A 26049-nucleotide genomic window follows, 5' to 3' on the forward strand; every position below is an offset into this window, starting at 1 on the left:
TTTTGGAGAGTAAAAAAAAAAATTTCTCATTTAGACATTTTTAAGAAATCAACCATTCTTCATTTCTTAAATCAAAGATGAATAAGGGCTGTGGCAATGATGGTAGTGGAATGAGGATTTTTTTGGTGATTCCAATTTGGCATGAGATAGCGAGGTATTGGTGAACAATCGTATCTACGAAAAAAGTCTCTCCCTGTTAACACTCACTGCTGTGTCTCCATTTTTAACATTTGTAACTTTATAAATGTAATCTTTAATTAAATACTGCTTTATATATTTTCAAATCAAAGATTGGGTTTTTGACATAAAAAATATCATCTATAACTAAACAATGTTGTTTAGTTAAATGAAACTATTCTATTTACATGTATTAAACATGTTTTATATAAATGTTGCATTTGATATATTTTTCATTGAAATCATATTTTTTGAAAATATATTTTTAAGAATTTTAAAAGGTTTTCGAAAATTTATTTTCAAGAATTTCGAAGATTTTTTAAAAATGAATCTCTGAGAGCTTTTTAAAGCTATCGAATCAAAAGTCTTAAACATAAGGTGCAAGATGAGTAAAATTATAATTTATTAAAGGATAAAATTGATATTTTTTATATGAATATTTTTGAAAGAAAAATATTGAGGTGTAGAGAGAAGAATGAGTAATGTATTTAGAACTCTCCAATAAAATTTTAAAGTTGTTAAGATAAAAACTGAGTGTCAATTTTACACTTATTTTAAAGTTGAATTTTCAGTTTTCAACCTTGGTAGAAAAGAAATGGAAAGGAGATGTCAACAATGACCAAGTAGCCAGAATCTATCATGGCCAAGTCGAATCAGCGTTCTCATACCCAGAATCCATCGTAGCCAAGTCGAACCAAACATCCTTGCAGTCTAAAGTTCTAAAATCTCGACAAAATTTTAGATCTAGTGCATTTTAAGGCTTGAAACACTTTGCCGATAGGAAATGACCGTCGGAGGCCGTTTACAGCCTCATTAGGTTGGATTGTTGCCGGAAATGATTGTGGGCATCTCAGTTTTCCTATTATGTTAATGTCGGTAGAAGTTGAAATTTTGACTTAAAAACAAGAGTAAAAATATTTTTTATTTTCTTTTTAATAATTTTAAAACTTTCATTTCCTTAAAAAAAAAATTTTGATATTATAATATATAAAACAAAATTTATTGTGAAATTATTAAATATATTGATAATAAATTTTTAAAATTTATAAACAAAATTAAAAAAATGATATATATTTTTAGAATATATTTTAAAAAGTTAATTAAAAAATAAAATATATATCATTTTGTTAATACTTCCTGAAATTAAAAATTTACACCAAAATTTATCAAATGCTAACTTATAATATAATGGGAAAAAGTGTGAAATTATAGGAAAGATGGGGGGGGGGGGGTTGTGGATTTACGAGATTGCCAATGAGATTCCGAGGCGGATTTGAACATTCTCGGGTGGCCGTTGCAGCGTTGGCACGTGGACGAAAATGGAGACGTTGGCAGTCTCTCGGACCCTTTCAATTGTAGGTGTTGTTAGATCCAAAGAATCTTGGGCGGGCCTCATAGAACCTACACTTTGGAAAGTAATATTTGGGTTTGTAATATGTAATGTATTCAGTTCGTTAAATTCCTTTTAAAATATTTTTTATTTTTAATTTTTAGAAATTAAATCAAAATCATATCAAATTTGGTTACTCCAATTTTAAAAATTGTGTATCTTTCAACTATATATTATTTTTAGTTTGTTTAATTACTTGTTTCAAAGAATTAAAATTAATAAAAAATGTAATTCAATTAAATTAAATTTTTTATTTTTATTTTTATTTTTATTTTATGAATTAAAAAACCGAACTAAGTATAGGTATTTTTAGCATCCAAACTGAATATAATAAAAACATAAATTTAGCACTACCACTTGAATTATTTTCAATTTTAAAAAATTTTTCTTTACCCTAGTTATAATATTTTAGTATCAAAATTATAAATTGTTTTGAAGCTCATTATTAAGAAAATAACATATTTTTCTTTACAATAAATTCCATTTAAAAAACCAATGGCATATTTAAAACTTATAGTATATATATAATTGATATTTCAATTTGTAGACATTAAGAAATACCTAAAAACTTATTCCATTAATATACTTGTTATGTGCAGTTCCACCTGAGAAGCATGCAAAGACACCAAGATGTGAATGACTCTCACCAAGTTTATCTTTATTATCTCTATTAATTATTATGTTATCTTGAATTAGTTAATTATTTTTTATGAAATTTATCAGGATGATTAATCTTTAGAATTATTGTTGCTTAAGAAGTTATCTCTTCGTGATATTATCTTCAGAATTTATCTTATTGTAAAAAAAAACTTATATCTAAGATGTTGAGATAGAAATTTGTTTAATAAAAATTTTCCAACGAGTTGAGTTTCATTACTTTTGGAACTCTGCTTTTGTTAAATCGCCATTCTTTTCATTACTTTCCATGCTATTACAAAGTAGTTCTTTGAGAGAGTGAGATCGAGGAGAGTGAGAGAGTAATTTACTTGTGTGTGTATAAATAAATAAATATATATAGATGGTTCCCTATTAAACTTTATGATATCTTGTACCATTTATGTGTGTGTGTATATATATATGTCCTAATTGTTCGAGAAAAGATTAGGGAGGGTAAGTAAAGAGTCCTTTTAATATGTTTTCTTGATCAAAAATTGATTGATGATCATCCGAAAACAAGAGCATCGGGATGAATGCAGAAAACTTTGGATATAAATGGAGGTGCAGATGTGATTAGGCACCTTTTTTATGCAATATTTTCACTATTATGAAATGTTTGGTTAACACGATTATGGTGCGATTGCACTAAAATTTTTTCACCGAGGCTCTAATCTCCTCTAGAGGTGAAAAGTTAAGGTGGCACACCTGGGCTCAAGTTAGGACAATTATATTCTAATTTCTTGATTGTTAATCCAATTTTACCCTTATATTTATTGATTTTATCTCACAAATATCCAAAATACGTGTTAATGTTTTCTATAGAATAATTTTTTAAAGTATACGAGTTAGTATTAATGCACTATCAGTGAAAAATTTTGATTAATATAGTATACTTGTAAATTAATGTCTTTAATTGTAAATCTATTATTATTAATTTTTAATAAAATTATTAATTGATATAAAAATAATTGTAGTAAATTTTAATTAATTATAAACTCATAGACGTTAAAAATATACTAAATTTTTCATTATATACAAATTTTAATATATTATCCTTAGATCATGTTTGATGCATAAGATTATTGATAGTATAAAATGATAATCATCATATACTATTTTTTGTTTGTATTTAAAGAAAGGAATTGTAAAAATGATTAATCATTCTCTTGATATACGTTAATTCAATCTTCTCAAAGTGAAAAAGATTATTTTTAATTCATGAGATTAAACTTACATACCCTGTTATACCCTAAAAAATTATATCCATAACTTAAATTATATAAAATTTGAGGAAAGATAATTTTAATCAATAAATAAATTATCTTATTATAAACCTTACATATATCAAATATAAGATAGTATAACATTATTTAATTTAATACTGATTATAATATCATCTTATCATATTTTATTATAGTTTTAAGCACCAAACACACCTTGCATTTGCATCAAAACATATATTTTATCATTGATTTTAATTTTTTCACTATAATATTTAATTATATTGTCACCCTTATTTTCAATATCACCATAATCAATCTTATCATACATTCAAATGGATACTTGATGGATAATTGTTAGGTTAGGTTATACTTGAGAATAACGCATTAAACATTTTTCTTTAGAAAATGATGCTTATCAACTAGCTAGCTTGGCAAATACACACAATTAAAAAGTAGAAATTTAATTGTTAACGATGATAAGGTATTGATTCCTTATTGATAGAAAAAAAATCTTGATACAAATGCTTATTTTCTTTTCTAATCTACACGAAATGAACCAAATATATTGATCAGCCGCCATCTTTCTCCACTTTATCCCTGCAATGAAGAAGCTATATGTAAATTTTATCTTCTCATCTTTCCTTTCTTAGCCTTTTCTAGGCCAAGTACTCAAATCTAAAATCCTCCGGTACTACTTCATCCAATATTCTGATCCCTAGGGTCTTGTATTCACAAAGCACCTACACATCTTTATTGGATTATAACTAAATAATAAAGAAAAGAAAAATTGGAGCCAAGGTAGTCATCCTCAATGCATATGATCAACCACTAAAATTCTTTTTTCCTTAGGCATCAAGGTCGCCTTGAAACATCGGTGGCATGAAAGAGTTAAGCTCACCAAAAATAATATCATCGCCATCTCCGTAACTGCTTGAATCTTGACATTCGAAGTACGTTTGTATGTCTTCAGGGAAGCTGCATTGCACTGGTTCTGACACCGGTGGTGTCAATTGACAGTGATCAGCAGCTGATGTCATCTCCATCATCTCCTTGAATTTTGAAGATTGAAGGAGAAGCCCTAGGGCTGACGTGGCATTCACTGGCCTGGGCTGAGTCTGCAAGGTTTCACTAGGGAAACTGGAGGCAGCTTGCAGCTGCTGGTTGTTGTTGTTGCTAAAGAAGCTTAGGTTAAGTTCTTGACTAGGGCTTGGTGTTACTGTTGAAGTTGCAGTGTCTATGTTAGAGTTAGGGTTAGGGTTGATTTCAGTGTTGGTTTGATTGGGCTTAAGCCATTTGATGTAACGGCTTAAATCAAAGTTTGTCACAGCATTTAATCCCCGGTACTCTATAGCAGCCATATCGTATGCGGTGGCAGCTTCTTCCTGCGTAGCTGCAAAAGTCAATGAACAGATGAGAATATGATATAATTTGCACTGAAATAGCCTGAAAAAGATTCATTTCTAAATAAAATTTGGTGAGTGGATTGAGTTTCTGTTCACTACTTGTATTTATATGTAGTAGGTGGACCATCCTACTAAATTGACCGTGATTTAATCCTTCTCCTCCTATGTTTATCCGGTAGATATTATATGGGCATGCATGCCCCAACTTTCAAGGAAATTATAACTGTAGGATATGCTTGGCCTCATTCCATTGAAGTTACGTTAACAGATTATTATAGATATGATTAAGACCCCGTAAGTTTCTAGTGTTTGTTTGTCAACCTGAAAGATTTTGATCAACTCACTTGTCCTTTTCAATCTTGATTTTGGAGTATTTTGATCAATGGATCTAAAAGTGATAAGCTAGCCATTGCTATTGGGTAGGAATGAGTCAGGACATTAATGCGTCCATTACACAAACGCATTAAGCTCTGAAAGTAAAGGGCAAAAAGAAAAGTCTAAGCTCTTTTAACTTCTTTCTCTTTTATGTTCTTTTTTTTTTTTTTTTTTTTTGGGGGGGGGGGGGGTGGGGGGAGGGGCGTGGTTTGCTTTCTCACCTAAGAGGCTAGTTTGTTTTGGAATTAGTAAAAGGAAAAAAAAAGACAGATAAGCTAATACCATATGTCCCAAGATAGAGGTACTTGTTGCCAAACACTCTGCCAATGCGAGCCTCCCATCTCCCATTGTGATGATGTCTGTTCATTGACATTGAAAAACAAGTAAATTCAATAAATTGAAAGGACGTTGCATTTGAGAATTGAAATGTTGTAGATGATCGGAAAGATTATAGCCAAGTTGCTGCAAAAGTGCAAATACGTATTGTTTGTTGATCAGAGCCTGGTTGCTCTAACAATTTGAAGCTCGCACTCACAAAAGACAAAAATGATGAAGAGGAAACAAGATAAATTCTAAACAAGTACCTGGCAACACCTCTGTATTTTGAAACTCCGCGAGAAAAACCACTAGATTTCCTGCAAAATTCAAGACCAAATACATTATTAACTGAATGCACATTAATTGCTATCAATCCCTCTTATATATCTTAATAAGTGAAGGAGCCTCATCAGTTATTAATCTCACCTTCTCAATGATCCAATATACTCTTCTCTAGACTGATCCTCCATTTCTTTCAATTCCTTCTCGTATGTTGATAACTGCATTATTAATTTTAAATCAGTTTCTTCCCCAATCTTCTTAAAAAACATACTCAAGAAATTAAAAAACAATATAAGAGATAAAATTACCGGAAAGTTGAGAATGGTATCTTGACCCCAGTATTTGAGTGCAGCTAAATCATAAGCATGTGCTGCAGCTTCTTCATCATCATAAGCACCTGAAAGCAAAAAAAAAAAAAAAAAAGGTAAAGTTCCCAAGTGTGAGGTAAAAGAAAACCCACTATCAAAAATTTCCCTCAAAAAGTAGTAGCTAACATACCAAGGTAGACTGCATTTTGGGAAAGTATAAACAGCAGCAGCAGCAGCAGCAACCATGAAGGATGAGAAAAAGAAATCAATAAAATCTCTGCTACTAATATAACTCAATTAAGATCAATAAGAAGAGAAAACAAAAAAAGGTTAAGAACCTTGGCGTCCTTTCTTGTTTTGTGATTCATTCCAGCAATTCTTGTCCCATAGATGAGCTTCATATCGACCAGTCCACCTATGCCTGAAACAATCAACATAATTAACATGCAAGTCAGGTGACTGAAATCTAGATATATACCATGAAAATTCATGATTAAATGACTTGCCTAGTGACCCCTCGATAAATCGAGCTACGTTGAGGAGGTGAGTCTCTTGGGACACTTCTCCTAGTTCTCTTCACCTTAGTAACACCATTACTTGTAGTACTAGTATTGCTAATATCGTTTTTAATACTATTACTTTGTGCATTGTTTTTCTGGTTCTGCTGTGATAATTTCGCCATGAATAAAACTTGATGATCAGCTACGTACGTCAAGGCAAAGAAAAGTGATTTAAAAAAAATATTGGAAAAGATATGACTGAGTCCTCCAATGCAGATGGTTTTAAAGGGATGATGAGAGGAGAGAAAAATACAAATAGCCGGCCACAAAGAAAAAAAAAATTGTTTTTGCCGTCTTTAACCGGCTTGAGCTCCTCTTTCTCGCTTGTCTTACCTAACTCTGTGCTGTTTCAATCACATTTAAGACTTTAAATTATGACTTTTGGCCCTTTCTCTAACAGATTATAGGCTGACAATTAATAATCCCTTTCCTTATGCCCTTTTTAGCTTTCTACCTCTTAAATAATTTCTCTTCGCTGCGTCACCTTTATTTATTTTTAAATGAGTTGAGCTTCATGAAACGTGAGGAAGCTCGTTTGTTTAATTTGTACAGAAAATAAGACAAAATTTCAATTCAATTTAGCTGTGTTTGGAAAAAAAGTAGTAATAACATAATAAAGTAAATGGTTGGGGATCATTTTCTTTGTCTAATTTTGAGATTTTTTTTATTATTATATTATTTGTGCCGAGCTCCTACCTGAAGATATTCTTGAAAAGATAAGAAAGGGAAGAGAGCAGTTACATACAAAGGCAGAGAGTATTTCTTGCGTTTACACTCTGACACATAAGTAAAAGATCGATATAAAAGAGATCGAAAGGAGAGAAAGGTCAAAAGTTGAGAATAAGATCAAATGAAATGATAGTACTTGGATATCTATATTTATAGGCAAAAAGCGAGGGACCTGTAAAGGACAAAAGTAATGTGATCGAGCTGACTTATCCCTGAACATGTCAAGTCGGTCTAACATATCAAGTTGGTGCAAAAAGGCTATTTTAAAGTAATTATTTCATCAATCATCATCTAAGAAAAATTATCCCCTTGTATATGTCATGTTAGGATTAGGTGAAGATAGGATTGAAATTTGTGCCCTCTTGAAACATTAAGTTCTTGAGTAGTTTTCATGAAAGCATTGGCAAAAGGTATTTTTGGGATAGGTTCATTCCAAATAGTGATTAGCAGTTCTTTAAGACCTATCATGATGAATTTGAAAACCATTTTTTTTATTTTTCACTTCTCATTTTTCTTGATTTGGAAAGTATGCTATGTGGGTTTTATTTTCAAACAATTTCTTGAAAAAAAAAAAGTAAATAAATAAATAAAAACTATAGAACACTTATTCGAAAATCCAACAATATTGATTCCATGCAACAGATACAACCTAGCAATATCATGTGCATGCCATGCATATGTATACAAAATTCCAAAAGCTTAAGAACTACTTCTTCTCAACTCCTTAAATTTTGTAATTGGACTCAAGGCAAAGTAAACTTCCATTGCTCTATAAGCTTAATAGTTAAAATGCCACCATTGATAAAATCCTCAATCTTTCCTTTCAACTACTAGCATTTTTCAGTCGAATGATCAATCACCCCCATATGAAAATAGCATTTGCTATTTGGATCATATCTCTTTATCGATGAATTTGGGCTTGTTTTCAAAGGCACATGAGTGAGGTATTGATTTTTTACTAACAAAGGCAAAAGATCAAAAATAAGGATAGGGAGTTTCTCTTCACTTTTTTTTTTTTATGTTCTTTGGTTTTTTTCTTAGTTGGGTAATAGATATGAATGTAACGGCTAGATCATGAGCAATTATTTAAAGTTGGAAGTTTGCTTGAAACTCTAATTGGTATGGGTAGGGATTTGAGGAGACATTATTTATGACAAAATAGTAGAGGTGGTAAACCAAGTAAGTATAATATAGAGCAAAGCCTTTGTTTTACTGCCCTTCATAAGTTATGGCTTACACATTTTCTCCATTCTTCTTGAATGCCTTTTTTTTTCTTTTTACAGCCTCTTCCTCAAACCTTCCACTCTTGATTACCCTTTCTATTATCTCCTCTGAAATCATTATGTCCATAAAATTCTTTGTGCATTCCTAATCATCTTGTCATAATAAGGTGCTCAAAAAGTGTTAATGAACAAGACAATGATCTTTTTCTTTATGAGTGGTGGTTGGACTTAGGCAATTGTATTTCTTCACCTTTGAGCATACTCTTTAAAGCTTTTAGTAGTTTTTTTTTCTTCATATTTTGTAATGATAGATGATTTAGGAATAAATCTATGATATGCTTGTATTGTGCAAACAATGCCCTAGTTAGATCTTTCTATTAGTGGATGTGACTTCTATCTAATTGAACACACAATTTTGTAATAGATCCTGTGAGGTTATCTTAGAAAACATGGACCAACAATTTATCACTATGGGCATGAATAGCTATATTTCGATAGTACATGATGACATAGGTCAATGGGCATTTAGTTTTATTATACTTTTGAAATTTAAAAACTTTGAACTTTAGTGAAATTATCACGTTTGGCACCAAGCATAATTCAACTATATCCATCGATCCATAAATATCCATCCCTTCAATGGCTCGTAGCCTTTTTTCTATAAACTTTACCCTATGTTGGACTCTGAGTCCTCTCTTACTTCTTTTACTTTTGCCACACTTGTTTTGAGCTTTTCTTGTTTCTTTGGATTGCCCAAATTAGGGACATAAACTAGATTTGATGACTTCATCCCTATAGGTGTTGCATCATGCCTCATAAATTGAGTAGGTCCCCGTGTTATAAGCATGGTAATGTAGGTGGATGGGCATTCTCCAATGAAGGGTATAAATCACGATTGTACCACTCAAAAGTTTGGGCTTAACATGGGGTTAAACCTAGTAAACATCGGGGGTCGTCATCATCATCTAGTAATTGATGTCCCTCTTGGGTAGATTCTTCCCTTACTATTTCTTTCCTTTTGCTTATTTTTCTTATCATTTCCATTATCATGTTAAGTTGTTCTTTTATTCATCTTGTGGTTTTTCAATCTTATCTATCCTACTAGTTTGTTCCCATTCTATAACCCTAGCTTGAGTATTGTACAAAAGGTGGCCAAGTAGATTTGAAACCTTTGATGGCTGAGCTTATCCTTGAACTTACTATCACCACAATTTCAAAGTCAAGATCCTTCGTGATTTATTTCTAACAAAAATAAATTTTTTAGGTGTTTTATGACAAAAAGTATTAGTGATAACTTTAAGTCTTTTATTTACAAATTCTTGTCATATATAAAAAGAAAATGCTATGTACAAATGCATAATTGATGCATAATATGCATGAATGTCATGATTATTCATGAAAGATGAGTTTTCATATGTACATGGTCTAAAAAAAATCTTAGTAGTATAAATTTTAGGGAAAAAAACCATTTTTATGACCTTTTTTTTTAAATGAATAAAATTTTGAAAAAGATGGAAGATACAAAATTTAGATAAACCCAAAATAATGAAAATAAACAAAAACTCTTTTTTTGTTTTAATTTTTTGTAGTGATATATAACCATCTTATTATTAATCTAGGAAAAATGTTACCAAAATGTTCCTTCATACATCATAATTCAAATGACTTCTTACAAAGATATAGACATGGCTCTATGGTTTTCTCCTTATGATTTACTATATGCTCGATTCAAATTGACACATGTCTAAAGGTTCTCAAATTATTTCTCACTATCGTCCACGTTGGACTAATAAGGCATCCTAATATTCACCTATTATAGGTTATAAAAGAAAAATATTCAATTTGAGTGGAAGTATTTCGTTTGCCATTACAGAAGTTATCACTTCATGAAAGCATAGATATTTTTCTTCATCCTATAAAGGACAGAGCCTGGGTATAGAGATTATATATGAAATGCAACATGTCACCGTATATGCAAGTGCCTTCTAATTTATTAAGGATAATATATACAAAAATAAATAAATAAATGCAATGTAAGAGATTTTATTGTTGTTGTTGTTGTTGTTGTTATTATTATTATTATTATTATTATCATTTAAAAAAATAGAATTAAAATCAAGAAAATTAAGGTTAAATACCAATTAAGACAATTAAATTAAAATTAAGGATAATACATAATTAATTTTTGGCCTGACTCTAAAAAAATTACATCTCCAATGAAGTCGCCAAGTTATCATAATGGTTTTGGGGCTGTTAGATGAATTTAAAAACAAAAAGAGTTACCATTAATCTTTTTTTACTAAGTGTGATTGGCCATCTATTAAAATTTATCTTTTTAATAAAATTTAAAAATTTATTAAAATTTATTAAAAAAAATAAGTTTTGGGTTTGTGAAAATAGTTTTGGTTTAGAAGTTAATTATGTATGAGGAAGGATTAGCACTCCATAGCGCCCGTTTAAAATGGTACTAATTAATTATATGTTATCTCTTAAATTTGACAAAAAAGGTCTTACATTTAAGTGTTAAAAATAATTTCCTTGATATTCCTTATTTATTTTTTTATTTTGCTTTCTTTTATTATTTTTGTTTATGATTTTGATTTATTAGGAAGAAATAAATTATAACCTTATTATTAAAAGAACTTGTAAAATATTCTAATACGTTGGTAATATTAAAAGAATTTTTTTTTACCCAAAGATTTCTTAGGTATCGCTACTCGAATTTCATAGACTTGTATTTATTTTTTAAAAATTAAATGATACGTAGGCGATGCAAATGATTAATTATTAGTATGCATGTATTATTTATCCTTTTTTTAAAAAAAATTATTTATTAATCGTTTATTATATTCTTAGAATTTTTTTTAGAAGAAAAGAAAAAAAAATTTATTGTATTGAAAATTTTTTATAAATATTCCAACACATTAGTAGTATTTAAAAAAAATTTAACTATAAATTTCTTAAATATCACTACTCGAATTACCTTAGAATCTTATTATCAGATAAAAATTTCTTTTCTTCATTTTTTTATTATTAATTTTATTTTTATTTAAAAAATTAAAATTTAAAATTATCAAACTTTACAATTTATTTTCATAAAATAAAAAAAGGTTATTTAAAAAAAATAATAAAAGTAATAATAATATTATTATTATTATTAAAAGTAAATAAATATAAAAAAGTAAAAAAAAAAACTAAATAATAAAGACATATCTAAACCGGATCAATCTAAAGGTGATTCTTTGAGATCTGGCGATTTATTTGATCCAACTTTAAGTTGAAAGGAAAAAGAGTGATTCAACTATAGTCTGATTCGGTTTGTTAGCGGTTTAGGCAGCTAGCAACTATTCGATCATTGGTTTAGTCAAATCGGTTCAATGCTGGCTTAAAGAGGCTATGGTGGGTTGAGCACATGGGTTTCACGTTGACTCGCGGGTTGACACATGGACCTAAGGGTCTCAAAATGACATCGTTTTGGTTTTTTTTTTTAAGTTATAAAAGTCTAATTTTTTAAAAATCATTTCCATCTTCTTTTACAAAAAAAAAAAAAAAACCCTTTCTCTCTAAAAAAATTTTAAAAATCGACTACCTCTAGCCTAGAAGTCAGTCATTGCTGTTGCATAGGCTACTATAGTCCTCATCATTAGTCGCCACCTTTGGTGGTAAGAAATCGCCTGAAAAACACTAAAACGATCTTCATCCCTCTTCTCTCTACTTTCCAGCCTCATTTTCCCTTGAAAAAATCCTAGAAATCCTAGATTTAACCTTCAAAGTTTGGTGAAACCCCTTTTTTTAGTTTTTATTTTTTGTTTTTTTTTTAATGATGGCATTATGGTTTCTTGCTCAAAGGGACTATGGTTATTATTTTTAGTTTTGTTTTCAAGTGTTAGGCAAAAAGGTCTTTTTTTTTTTTTAATAAGTTTCAGAAAAGGGAACTAAAGGATTTTTGTATGATGATTTTTGGTTCCTTGGCTGTGAGGGGGATGTGGGCTAGGCTAGCTTTATTTTATGCTTGGGATTGTGATGGAGATTTGGCTAAAGGTTTTTGATGATCTTGGTTGGTGGTTGATGGTAGTGGTGGGAACTAAGGCCATGGGTGATTTTCGGCGGAGTAAAGGGTTTAAACTTGGTGGACTTTGATGGTAAGAGTCTATGATGTCAAGTTTGTTGGGGGTAGTGGATGGCCAAAATTATTTTGCTGAAGGTGTGTCAAAATGTATCGGATCGGAGACTTGATAAGCCAGACATAAAAATTTATTGTAAAAAATACAATGAGTCACCACCAATCTTTTTTAGAGTGTGATTGACCATCCAAAAATTTTATCTTTTTAACAAAACAATAAAGCGGATTTACAGCTTTATTAAAAAGATGATTTTGGTCAACGAAAACAAGATCGGGTTCGGGACTCAATTACATGGAGGGAAGGATAGCACCCCTACAACGCCCACAAAATTGGTACCAATTAGTTATACGCTATTGATAATTTTGGACAAAAATAGTTTTTTATATGAAATTTAATTATAATTCCCTTTGTTTGTAAGAAATAAAATTAGTTGAAAAAATCTTTTATAGAGGAATATTAATAAAATCTTAAAATTAAAGAAATATCCTTAAAGTTTCTAACATAAAGGCAGAATTTGAAAATAATCTTTTCATTTAAGATTTAACATAACATTCCTTCTAAAAAATAAAATAACATTCTCTATAAATGATAAGTATTGATAACTCTCTAACATCTAAGTAGAGTACTAATTAATTATATTTCATGGAATGCTATTTTAATTTTATTTATTCAAAACTAAAAATTTTAAGAAATTTTTTTAATAAAAAATGGAATATAATACAATTAATACTAAACATCCATACTAGAGCAAACATGCATATATGCATTTGAAACAAAACATATGCAAAATGATGATCAAGTGAAAATTTAAGGATCAAATTTTTAAATATAAAGAAACTACCTAGACTCTCCAATATCTAGATAGAGTTTGGATATGAATTTTTATATTTAAAATTTCATCCTATTATCCTTTTTATTTTACACTTGTTAATTTAACAAATTTATTTTGAGTAGCGAAAATGTATGAAAATTCTTAACGAAATAAAATTTCTTGAATACCCTAACATCTAGGCAACATTCGAAAATAAATTATTTCATAAAAAATTTTTATACAAATCATTAAAAATTTAAAATTTTAGGTTTTAGGCAAGGTCGGGTTTGAATCTTAAGAATTTATGAACCTCTCTAAAAGTCTTCAACATCTAGGCGAACTTTTGAGGTAAGCTCGTTTTTATAATTCTTTTAAAAATGAATTTTTATATTCTTATACATTTCGTAAATATTTCTTGCTTACTTTAAAAGTATTATTATTATTATTATTATTATTATTATTATTATTATTGGTATAAATAAAATATATCAAACATAAATTTAGGTATGAAAGATTAAATTAAAACTAGAATAGGGATCCAAACAATAAAGAAATCAATAATGCATAAATTAAGCTTGCAATTGAATTTAAGCAATAATTAACAAATTACATGAGTATAATTAAAATTAAATACACATAAAAATAAACTTCATAAAAAACAAACTTTAATTTTAATATTTAAAAATTTATTTATCACAAGACTCAACTGAGGTATTTTCAAAATTACCACTCTATTTTCTATTAATCTACTCATATTAAGCCAAAAGAAGCACATAAAATCCAATTACTCTTCCCCTATGATCCCCACGTCTTTTATGGATAGCTTTATTTCTTCTTCACACGGCTTTCTTTGGGTGCTTGTATGTATTATTCCTTTTTTTACTCAAAGGAAACCATCCAGCACACATCAAAGGCAATAGGAAAAGTTTAGACTCACAGCCAAATAGGGAACACAGCTAATAGTCTAGACATGTCCTTGGACCACTTCATTTTTTTTCTTAAAAAAAAAAAAGCCATATATATATATATATATATATATATATATATATAACATGTGAACTGAAAAGAATAGTAGAAGCTTTATCTTCTATTGCTTTTCAAAAAGAGAAAGAACAACCACCAGAACTAGAGCACTTTCATAAAAATAACAATGCTGGACGGGCTCCCTAATAGCATCAAACAGTTCACGCACGAAGGCAAACACGATAACAGAAAAGGAAAAAACTCTAAACTTTCATGCATGACCACCATGTCGTGACAACATTGAATGTATGAATGATTTCAACATTTCCCAAACAGAATACGTGCAAGGAAACAAATGAGCATTTATAGAAACATTAAAACCTCAAACTCATACGCATAGGCCACGCAGAAGAAAGAAACCAGAAAAGAATAAAAAGCTTGAAGCTTTATGGCTTGTACAAGACTCCCCACGTGAAACAAAGAGCAGGAAAAGAAAGAACGCAAACTTTTAAACCTTCCTTTCTCCTTCAACAACTTATCACTCCCTATTTTGGAAAGCATTTTCTGTTTAAGTCTTCTCTCCATGTCAAAAAATGTGAGATTGTATGGAAAGACATCCAAACCGTAACTACTCATGAAAAATCAAGCAGCACGGTTTGGTCATTCCAAGCTGATTTCCATATCTTATTTGTCTTAACTTAAGCTAACTAAAGGCTAGTTATGAAGGATGGAAAAGCAAAGGGCTTTGAAGTAGCAAAGCAATGGTGGCAAGGTTGGCAAGGTTTGTGGAGTGAGCTGACTGCTGCTGCCATTAGAGTAGACAGAAGCTGTTCGGCAATACCAGCAAAAAGGGAGATGAAATTTCAACCATTTTGTAACAAAAACATAGAACACATACAGCCTTAAACTTCATCAACATTCACACCAAAGTCAAAGCATGTAAGAAACAAATAAGAACATTTTGCAAAAGAGATCATGACAGGTGCAAGAATGGTGTAAAAACAGTGATGTAAACAGCAACATATGCCCTTGTATGGGCTGTCTTACCTTTGAACTTTTTTCTTTTTTTTTTTTCTTTTAGCTTCTTTTCTTTGTGTTTTGGCTCTTTTTTTTTTTTTTTTCCAGAAGCCTCTCCTCTTCTTCAGCCAGTCCTCCTTTTCTTCTTATTCGACAAACTTACCTCCAAGAAAGAAAAGATTTCAATCTTGATTCATGAGGACCCTTGGATGAAATCTCATTGGATGAAATCTCATCCAAGGGTCAAAGTTCCTCCTCTTCTTCTTTCCAATGAGCCACCTTTTGCTATTGGATCAAAAGTCAAAAAAAGATCCAATGGCCCATATTAAAATGCTGTAAAGGTTGAATTTTTATGCTCCCAAACCCACGAAAAAGATCATTTTACTCTTGGTGCAAAATTTTCAATATTTATGGTCATTTTCTTATAAATCAATGTTCTCATGCTCATTTTTTAGATTTTAAAGCAGCAAAATCATAAAATAATATGAAATTAAAATCTGAAAAGTTTTGTAAAAATCCAAATTTGAAAAAGTCAAATTACGAAAATATCATATAATTATGAAAATATCCCTATAAAGGTATTTTGGTAATTTCATATTTTTCAGGATACTGCTATGATTTTAAATGCACCTAAAATCATGAAATATTGTAAAATTAAAATTAAAAAAGTTTTGTGAAATTATGAGCTCAGAAAAGCCAAATTATGAAAATACCCCTTAAAAGGTATTTTGTTAATTTTACCCTTTTCAGGGGTATAGTTGTAATTTTAAACTCACCAAAAATCATGAAATATTATAAAATTTAAATCTAAAAGGTTTCACAAAAATTCAAGCTTGGGAATACCAAATTACGAAAATACCCTTATAAAGGTATTTTGGTAATTTCACTCTTTTTGGGGTATTGCTATGATTTTAAATGCACTAAAAATCATGAAATATTATAAAATTAAAATCTGAAAAGTTTCACAAAAATTCAAGCTCAAAAAGATCAAATTACGAAAATACCCCTTATTAGGGTATTTTGGTAATTTTACCCTTCCAAAGGCACAATAAAAATTTTAGTATTTCAAAAAAAAATCTCAAATTTGATTTTAAACCACATTGATTTCAATTAAGTTTTGAATTTTCAGAATTGACCCAGGCTCTTATCCATTTTGATCAAATTTTGTGCAATTTTGACTTTGTTTATCGAATTTAGCTCGACTTGACTTTGAATTTTCGAATAAAAAAATTTGTGAGTCCTTTATGGGTCATAAATGGTCTTCTTAAATGGTATCGATCAATGTTCACAAATGAGCTTTGGATCAATCATATTGAAAAATGTCTAAGATAAAATTTGGTGTCTACAAAGTGGTGGTGAGCTATGCTCACAATGGGAGATAGATGGTGATGGCCTGTAGGTAGGATTTTTATTTTGGTCAAGTGTTATCGATTCAAAAAAAATTTTACTTTGATGGCAGTGGGTTGTTCTTTATAAAACAAATTAGAAATTAAAATCCTTAATTTCCTATTACTTTAGCTTGCTTGAAGATTTGGTCTTTCCAATTCAAGTTTAGATCAAGTTTCTCACGAGGATGGGTAAATTATCATTATCAGAAAGAGCTAGATCTTGGGAAAAAGAGATGGTATGGATGATGATAGAATGGTTGAGTAGAGTAAAAATGGGCTAGGCAGTGCCGTGCATAACACCTATCCCAGTTTTTGTTCCTTTTTTTTTCTTTTTTTTTTGTTTATTTTAGATTTTTTTAAAAGATAATTAAAACTTACCAAAATTAGGTTTGAAACTTTGATCCTCACAAATGGGTTTTGGGCCTTAACATCGAGCTTAGATAACCTTTAGATTTTGAGCCTTCAAATAGTTACATTCAATCAAGATTTCAAAGCTCAATTAAGAAAATTGGACCTAATTAAAATAAATCACGAAAATTGCTCACAAGCAAAAGACCCAGATTTGGGACATGTTCAATAATTTGAACAAAATTAGATGTCCACAAATATTTGTTCACTCATTTGTGTTGTGTTTAAGACTTTGATTTCTATATTATGAAAAAAAAAAAAAGAATAGTAAGGTTTAAGACATACTTAATATGGTTTTTGTTATTTGGAAGCTATGAGAAAGGACTTGGCTTTGAATAACTAGAGCCACTTTGAAATTTGAATGATAATTGATGGGCAGTTAAATTATTTTTGTGAGAAATTAGAGTAATAAGATTGGAGTTGCTGCTATCTATAATTTATAAAATATATAAAATTCATCTTTAAATTTTTTCATGTTGGAATTTGGTAGATAGCTATTCAAAGTCTTAAAAAAATTTTAAAGGTAAATTTAAGAAGAATTGGTGGGTCAAAAAATAACTGGCAAAAATTGTTGTAATTAAAAGTCACCTATCTATCATGCATGCAATTTGCTTATTTCTTAAAGTCATCTATCCTAAATAATTGTTTACTTTTTCTTGATGTTTAAAGAAAAAAAAAAGGTTTTCATTTAAACGAAAAAGATATATTGTTTTCTACCTTTGATATTCTAGGTTTTACATTCTACATTCAACTAAGGTTGGTTTTTTTATTAATGCTTTTAGTTGTTGGGTTCGATTTATTTCTTCTGTTCTTTTCATTTTTTTTACGATTTTTAATATTTTTGTTATTTTGTTTGTTTTCTTTGTTCATGTGAGTTTCTTCTCTTTTTCTCATGTTTAATTTTTTTTTTTTGTGGGTGGTTCATTTTTTATAAATGTGTTTTTATTGGTGTTTTGATGTTGTTGTTTTTATGCATACATGTTGTTCAATTAATTGTTTCTAGGTCTTTTGCATTATGCAAATTATTCTTTTAATGTAGTCATAAGGTTTTCTGGGTATGAGTTTTATGTTTGGATTTTTTTTTGTGCATGGTATTTTTTTTGTTAAGCTAGATTTTTTTTGGTTTGGGTTAGAAATTATGGGTTGTGTATTGATGGAAGCTATTAGTCTTATGTTTAATTTTTTTTCATGCATGTTATTTTATGGGTTTTGAATTTATATTGTTGTGGTTGTCTAAGTTGTAATAGTTTATATTTGATTGTTTTTTGTTCATGCATGTTGTTTTGTTCATGAATTTATATTATTATGGTTGTTTACGTTGTTTTTTGTGGTCTATAAGAATATATTAATCTTGAAGTCATTTGGAATTCTTAGGGTGAATGTTGAAGTTAAGATTTGATCATTCTTTCTTTGATTTTGTTTTGGCTTTTGAGTCCATGTCATTTTGGTTTTATCTTTGTTGTATTAAGTTGTTAATGTTATGTTTATTATTTATTTGATTTGGTTTCTATTTTTGAGTGATGAAATAATGCAAAATAGAGTTGTAAACTCTTTTGATAGTTAGTATGCTAAATATCTAAGTTGTAATAATGTTGATATTATTGTAATTAATGAATAAGTGCTTGAGTTTGCTTATTAAAAAAGGTTTATCAATGTTTTATATTTTCTTTGAATTTTATGTAATTTGTTTTCTTCTTGCTTTGTAGGGTTTTAGGTTGGATTTTATTGTTTGTTGTTTTTGAAAGGTTTTAACATCAAGTTAAATGGTGAGTCATAAAGATTTGTTTCATTGATTTTAATTTAGATAATTCTAATCAATTGTATCATTTACAGTTGTTTGGAATTTTTATTTATTACTATTTATCAGTGTTTAGGCATTTCATTTGTGGCATTTTGTAATAGATTTTTTTCTTATAACGAGCTATTTCTCCTAGGATTGTTCGTCTTCGACCATAACCAATTTTAAAGAACCATCATGCTTTAGCTATAAAAATTTAAATAACTTATAGAGGTTATATGGTAAGTCCTTTATTTTTCTTATCAACAGAAAACTTCAAGTGCAATTTCATAGGGGCAAATGGTTTGAAAAGACAAATATTGAGAAATAGTTGGCAATTGAACTGAATAACAATGTAGAAGAATTTTATTGTTCATGATTTCATGTTTTAAGTTATTGATTGTGCAAGTTTGGTCTAGATTTGGTTACTTTTCTTTTCACTTTTCCAACTATTGATATTAATATATTGAAAATGAAACATAATTCCCTATGGAATGTAAAGAGCTATTTAATATGAGTAACTTTTACATGGACTCAAGTAATAACGGATGTTTTCGTAGGTAAATAGTTAATTACAGTGCTCTGATCATGTGTTAGTTGGTGCTATTATGTGTGATACACAGTAAATCCTTTTGCAATGATATGTTTTGCATCAATATTTGATTCCTAACTTGATTATCTTAAAACCTATAATATGGGCAAAGAGAAGTTTTAGAGTTTTTAAAGGCCTTGTGAGGCTTTAAGAAGTTGTGAGAGGTCAGAACATAAAACGCCAAACTATGAATGCCATGAAATATATGCAACTTTTGGTGCGAGTTTAATATTAGATTCAGTTATGCAAGATCCAAATGTTAGAAAACCAAGCACGATGGTAGGCTTAGTTTAAGAATGATAAGAAAGTGAAAAGTACCTTGGGCAAATGGACCTTCACCCAGGTAATAAGTTTTCATTGGTTTTGTTTTTGATTACATGTAGTCTTTTTTCTTTTAAGTAGCTACAGCTTGTCAAATCCAGAGATGCCTCTTGAAATATATAGTAAAAAGAAAGAATTGTCTAATTTTTCAATAGGCCCCGATGCCTCCTTCAAATGTAGCATTGATCTTTTTTCATCAAGACTATCAAGTTAAGTATTTAAATAACACAATACTTCTACTTTTCACCTTGAATGGTTTTTCTTTACCTACAAATGCTCTGGTTTATATGCCTTTGGGAAACTTAGTAAAACTTAGAGATCATATATTCCTATTTGTTTCATATATAATTACTCTTTATATTGCTATTAAAATGAGTAACTTAGTTGAATGTTGGATCAATCTAATGCGGGCAATGAAAACTAGGATAATAGTGTGCTAACAAAAGAGGAAATTGAGGTAAAAATGTAGAGAAAGGTGGAGGTAGTCATCAAAAAAGAAAAAGCAATAGCCTATGCATATTCCCACCAAGTGGTTTTATTTTTACTATCCTATTCTAGTTTCAATAGTATCATGTTGGACGGTTTAGAAATCATTTTTTAGGCTTTATCCTTTGTTGAATGCCTCAAGCTAAAACAATATTTTTTCTTTCTATGGATAGTTATATATTTTAATGAGGAATCTCATTATAGGAATCTTAATGAATAATTAACAATAATTTCTTACTAGGTTTATATCTAATTTATTAGAAAAGTGTCATATAATTGAAAATAACAACATTGATTTTGTTATTATAAATCTATTATGAGTTGTTACAGCCTTTATCAATAAAAATTCTGAAAATCAATTATCTTTGTGGAGCATCTACCTTATGTTTTTCTTTTTATTTGTAAAATCAAATGCAATCCATAGGTATGAATTGTCCTTTATTTTTATTTTTTTCCTGGTTGTCAATGTATCATTTTATTATGGTTGTAGTTGCTTTTTAATATCAATGGACTAATAGCTAATGGAAGAAAAAGAAAAAGGAAATGCCATGAAAGATAAGAAAATGATTAATAAAGAGGTTGGAACTAGCTTTGTGAAGAAGAAAAATTAGTCTATATGTTCTATTTTCATAAATGCAGATGGTATAGATATGTGGTTAATGGTTGTTGGTTTCATTGGAGCTATTGTTGATGGCATTATTTCACCTTTGATCACATATTTGATTAGCTATGTGTTCAATAGTATTGGTAAAGCTTCAACTGCTGATATTTTCACCCACATGGTTTACCAAGTATGGTATTATTTACAAGCTTAATCAAAAAATTTTTTGTACTTCAAGATTTCCATATATAGATGTAATATCGTTAAGATTGTGTTTAACTTGATAATATCCTTTACGTTTGTTTTTATAGGTAATAGGTTGCGATGTTTTTTTTTATTTTGATAGCGTATGGAGGATGGATTAGATTTTTTTTAAGTGAGTTTGAAGTGAAGCTGCCATTGTTCTCTTCTAATTTGGATTGTTTTTTATTCGCCTTTTTGAGTGATGGCATTCTTTTTTTTTTTGTTTGAGTTGTCTTTTCATCAATAAAATCTAGTTGTGAATGTAAAAATAGCACACATTTGAAATTTGATAAATCCAACAATAATCAATCTAATGAGATAAAAGTTAGCAAATGAACTATTAAAAAAATAAGTTTTCATTAAAAAAAAGTATATGCATATATATATTTATATATAAATAGTTATTTACTACAAAACATAATTTATTTTATCAATATTTTATTCATATTGAATTTTAATTTATGTGGTAGAGAAAGTCTTAGAGTAAGAGTGCAAGGTGAAATTATGTAAAAATCAATCAATAGCTTATCAATAACATAGCTAATGTTGTCTTTGTTTTTTGATTTTTAATTTTTTTCAAAATGTCAATTATGTTTACAATTCTATCAATTTTGACTCTTAAGTAAAAAAAAAAATTGTATGCATATTATATATATATATATTGTTGGATTATGAGGTCCAGCGGTCTCCCTTAGGGACTCGGTATGTCGATTCATCTAGGTGAGATATTCTATGGTGGATTGGATTCTGGTATATGGCAACCCAACCTGTCGAGGCCTAATGGGTGAAGTATCCCATGAAGGCTTTGCGAAGCCCTTTATGTCCACCTGTCGCTTAGTATGGGCTCTACGCTACCAAAAGAGAATAAGAAAATAGAGTTACACATTCACTATCAACTATAACTTTTGGTGTAGTGGTAAGCACTTGATCCTGAAAATTGGTATCAGAGCGAGGTTGCAGGTTTGAGTCTCCCAGGTGCCGCTAGGGGGGAGATTGTTGGATTATGGGGTCCAGCGATCTCTTTTAAGGACTCTGCATGTCGATTCATCTGGGTGAGATATCCCATGGTGGATCGGATTTTGGTGTATGATAACCCAACCTACCAAGGCCTAATAGATGAGGTATCCCATGAAGGCTTTGCGAAGCCCCTTATGTCCACCTATTGCTTAGTACGGGGCTCTGCGCTTCTAAAAGAGAATAAGAAAATAGAGTTGCGCCTTCACTATCAGCTATAGCTTTTGGTGTAGTGGTAAGCGCTTGATCCTAAAAATAATTGTTGGCCTTGAATTGATCCTTATTTTGAAATGACAAAACATTAAAGCTAAATAAACTTGATCAAGATTTTGAAAAAGATTTATTTAGTACATGTTCTTAAGTTTTATATTTTGGTACTAAATAAATAATATGATTTTCAAAGCTTAAACAAACCTTTCTTTATTTTCATATTTCTCAAACCAAATTTACTTTTAAAGATTATTTATTTGAGCTTAAATGAAAGTCCAATTATTGTTTTTAAAGTGAATTTATTCATTTTGGACTTAATACAATTTTGACAATATTGGTTTTGAGAAATAGATTAACTTAAGAAAGCTATTTTACAATAACACACTTTTCCAACATTGAATTTATTTTATTTTTCTGTATTAATTCATAAAGTTTTAATATTTGAATTTTATATGGTTGGAAAACTCTTTGAGTCTACTTTCTAATGGATGAAACAAAATCAAAATCCAAATTTTCTAAGAAAAGATTTTGAATTTTTACTAGACACTTTGCAATTGTCAGAAAAACTGCACAAAGGGTAACTTTTAAAATTCACTATAATTCGTACACAATGAATTAGGTGATGAACTTTATATGGATAGAAAGCCCTTTAAGTCTAGTTTCTAAATCTTCAAACGTTTTGTAATTTGGATTTGTATAACTCAAGTTATGATCAAATTAGTGAGTAGAATACAAAATAAAAAACTACCACCCAGCATAGACAGGATCGATCCCCTCTAGAAGGGATCAATTGGTTTTCAACTAGAATGCCTCATGCCTGAATTTCCAGAAAAGGATCGATCCCTCCACATAGGGGATTGATCGGTTAGGCATTTTTCAAGTGAAAAATGGTTCAAAATATGAACCAATTGATCCCTTCATGGAAGGGATCGATTGGTTCTTGCCCAGAATGCTCCAACGACTACTTTTGCATGCTTTCAACGGGCATTTTTTCACTCCAAGCTTCCCCAATGATTAGTTCATCAATTTTTTTATAAAAGGGGCACTCCAACACACCAAGAAGACAGAGGAATCAAGAGGGCAAGAGTCAAGAAGCAATATTTTCATTCTCTCAAATAATCAAGAGTTTTTAGAGCTTCAAAGTCTATATCTTTGTATTTATTGTATCCAAACTATTTTTGTTGTTCATTCATCATTCTCTTGTCTATACCTTTGTGTACTTCAACTTAGCAAACACTCAACCTTTGTGAGGTTCTTAGAGTTTGTAAAACACTTTATTTTTCTGTTTTGTGAGTTTGTAAGCTTAAGGAGGAGGATAACCCTTAAGAGTATATTGTGTTGAGTTTGTAAAGCTTAGAGAAGCTCGGTTGTAATCTTCAACACTTATAGTGGATTGAACTCCTTGGCAAAAAAAGCTAAGGGAGAGGACGTAGGTGCCTAAGGAAGGACCGAACCTCTATAAATCGCAGTGTTATTTTCTCTATCTCTATCTCTTATTTATTTTTAATTATTGTGTTTAATTGTTTAGCAAAATTTGTGCTTATTGAATATTATTTTTGAAATTTTCATTAAAATCAATTCACCCCCTCTTGATTTATTTCAAATCTTTGAGCTAATGTGTATATATATATATATATATGTATATTACAATCTATAGTGCTATAAAATAAAGCTGTTAAAAGCCATATACGTTAGATAAAAATGCAAGTCAACATTCATTATTTTGTTTATTTTGAATATATTATATATTTTTTAAAATATCATTATTTTTATTTCCATGATATAGTGCAAGCATACATTCTAATAAAATTAAAATCAGCAATAAAAATATAAGTATTTAATTAAAATATAGATGATAGAAAAAAAAGATAAATTATTATTAAAGATACCAATTGATAAATTATTTTAATTTGAATTTGATATTTAAATTATTTTAATGTATTGAAAAATTACCTTTTAACCCCTAAAAAACTGCAAGTGATAAAATTCAAATTTAGTGTACATTTTAAAAATTAGAATAATTTATCTTTATTCAAATTTGATTAGTTCGATCTTTATAGGCTCAAATATATACCAATCGCAGTTTGGGCTCAAGAAATTTTGTTGGGTCTCATTAAGCTTATCCAGCTTTCAGTCTAGTCGAAATTCCATGCTCTTAAAGCAGCCCACTGTTTTGCATTGCCAGATTTGGGTCTAAGCAGCACTTAACTCAGATGTGCTATTGCGTGTCCAATCTCCAAACCCCCTTCAATTTGGGGAGAAGAATTAGTGGTGACATAGATTTTAGAAAGAAAATATTACTATGATTTTTTATCCTGTATTATGTATAATTTCTAATCAAATTAATATCAGATTCTAAATTTTATGAAATATATAATTTAAAAATAAATAAATTACTTTTTCAATCACTTAACTTTTACATATATATATTTATTTATTTATTTTAATCATTGAACTTTGAAAGATAACGTTTTATAAATGTTATTGTTTTGATCCACTATTAAAAGATAGCAGAGTTGCCATCTAGTATTATAGGGAATATACTTGGCCAAATCTCATATTTATGTCAAAAGTGATTAATTATCTTTTATAATTGAGTGATTAAAATAACAAATTTTGAAAAATTAAATAGTGAAAAAAATTTATTTAAACTAAATGAGTTGCTTCCAATTAAATTAAAAATTAATTTCCATATTTGAATGACTTTTTGTAAGATTATACTCGACCCACCTGTTGAAACCACAAATGTTGAGGCTTTGAATATTGAACTTAAAGGAGTGACACACAGCCACAGTAAAGAATTACAAATTAAGCCAAAGTGCCGATCAATTGATAGCACGTAATAAACTTGCCTTCCTCATCATCGTTACCTTGAGGAAACAGATAATCTAACGGGTTAACAACCCAGAAGTTGAGTAAAAGAACATTCTTTGTTGAACAACTTGAAGAACATCAGCATTTAATTAATAAAAAAAAGAAAACTTTAATTAGCCTTCTTCAACGTGGAATAATACTTCGACTTTTCGCATTGAAGTGTGGTGACTGATCAACCACCTCTTCCACCGCGATGCAAGCCGTCTAAGCACCGGCAATAACATATATATATATATATATATATGTTCTCTCATTCCTGGATCAACTATCCAGCTACTATCCTCGAAATTCTGCAGGCTGGGTCTCCTCCACATGTACTCTTCCTATAGAGTCAGCAAAGATTAGACAAAATTAATAGCAATGAATTTGTGTAGCCAATTATAAAGAAAGCAGTACATGATTTTTGTTGAGTTGAAAACAAACTGAAGATTATAAAACGAGCTTTGTATTCCCTTCTACTTTGGGTATTGACTTTATTATAGCAAACCCAAATGAGAGGTCACAATTCACTCTTGTCACGAGCTTTATATTCCCTCCTCCCAAGTTGGTAAGGGAGGGACCACGATCAAGGAAGG

General features: G+C 29.6%; 1 protein-coding gene across 1 annotated transcript; it reads right to left on the reverse strand.

Moving 5' to 3' along the window:
• Positions 1-3895: 3895 nt before the first annotated feature.
• Positions 3896-6954, reverse strand: LOC111285591 (AP2-like ethylene-responsive transcription factor At1g16060). The gene is made up of 8 exons (XM_022875111.2): positions 6640-6954; positions 6472-6554; positions 6324-6332; positions 6134-6222; positions 5970-6043; positions 5810-5860; positions 5508-5584; positions 3896-4837 (listed from the first exon to the last, which is right to left on the reverse strand). The coding sequence occupies exons 1-8, from the start codon at positions 6813-6815 to the stop codon at positions 4293-4295; spliced, it is 1104 nt and encodes a 367-aa protein (XP_022730846.2). The 5' UTR covers positions 6816-6954; the 3' UTR covers positions 3896-4292.
• Positions 6955-26049: the final 19095 nt, after the last annotated feature.

The sequence above is a fragment of the Durio zibethinus genome, chromosome 6, assembly GCF_047325235.1.
Source record: "Durio zibethinus cultivar Kanyao isolate XHJ-2024 chromosome 6, ASM4732523v1, whole genome shotgun sequence".
Lineage (NCBI taxonomy): Eukaryota > Viridiplantae > Streptophyta > Magnoliopsida > Malvales > Malvaceae > Durio > Durio zibethinus.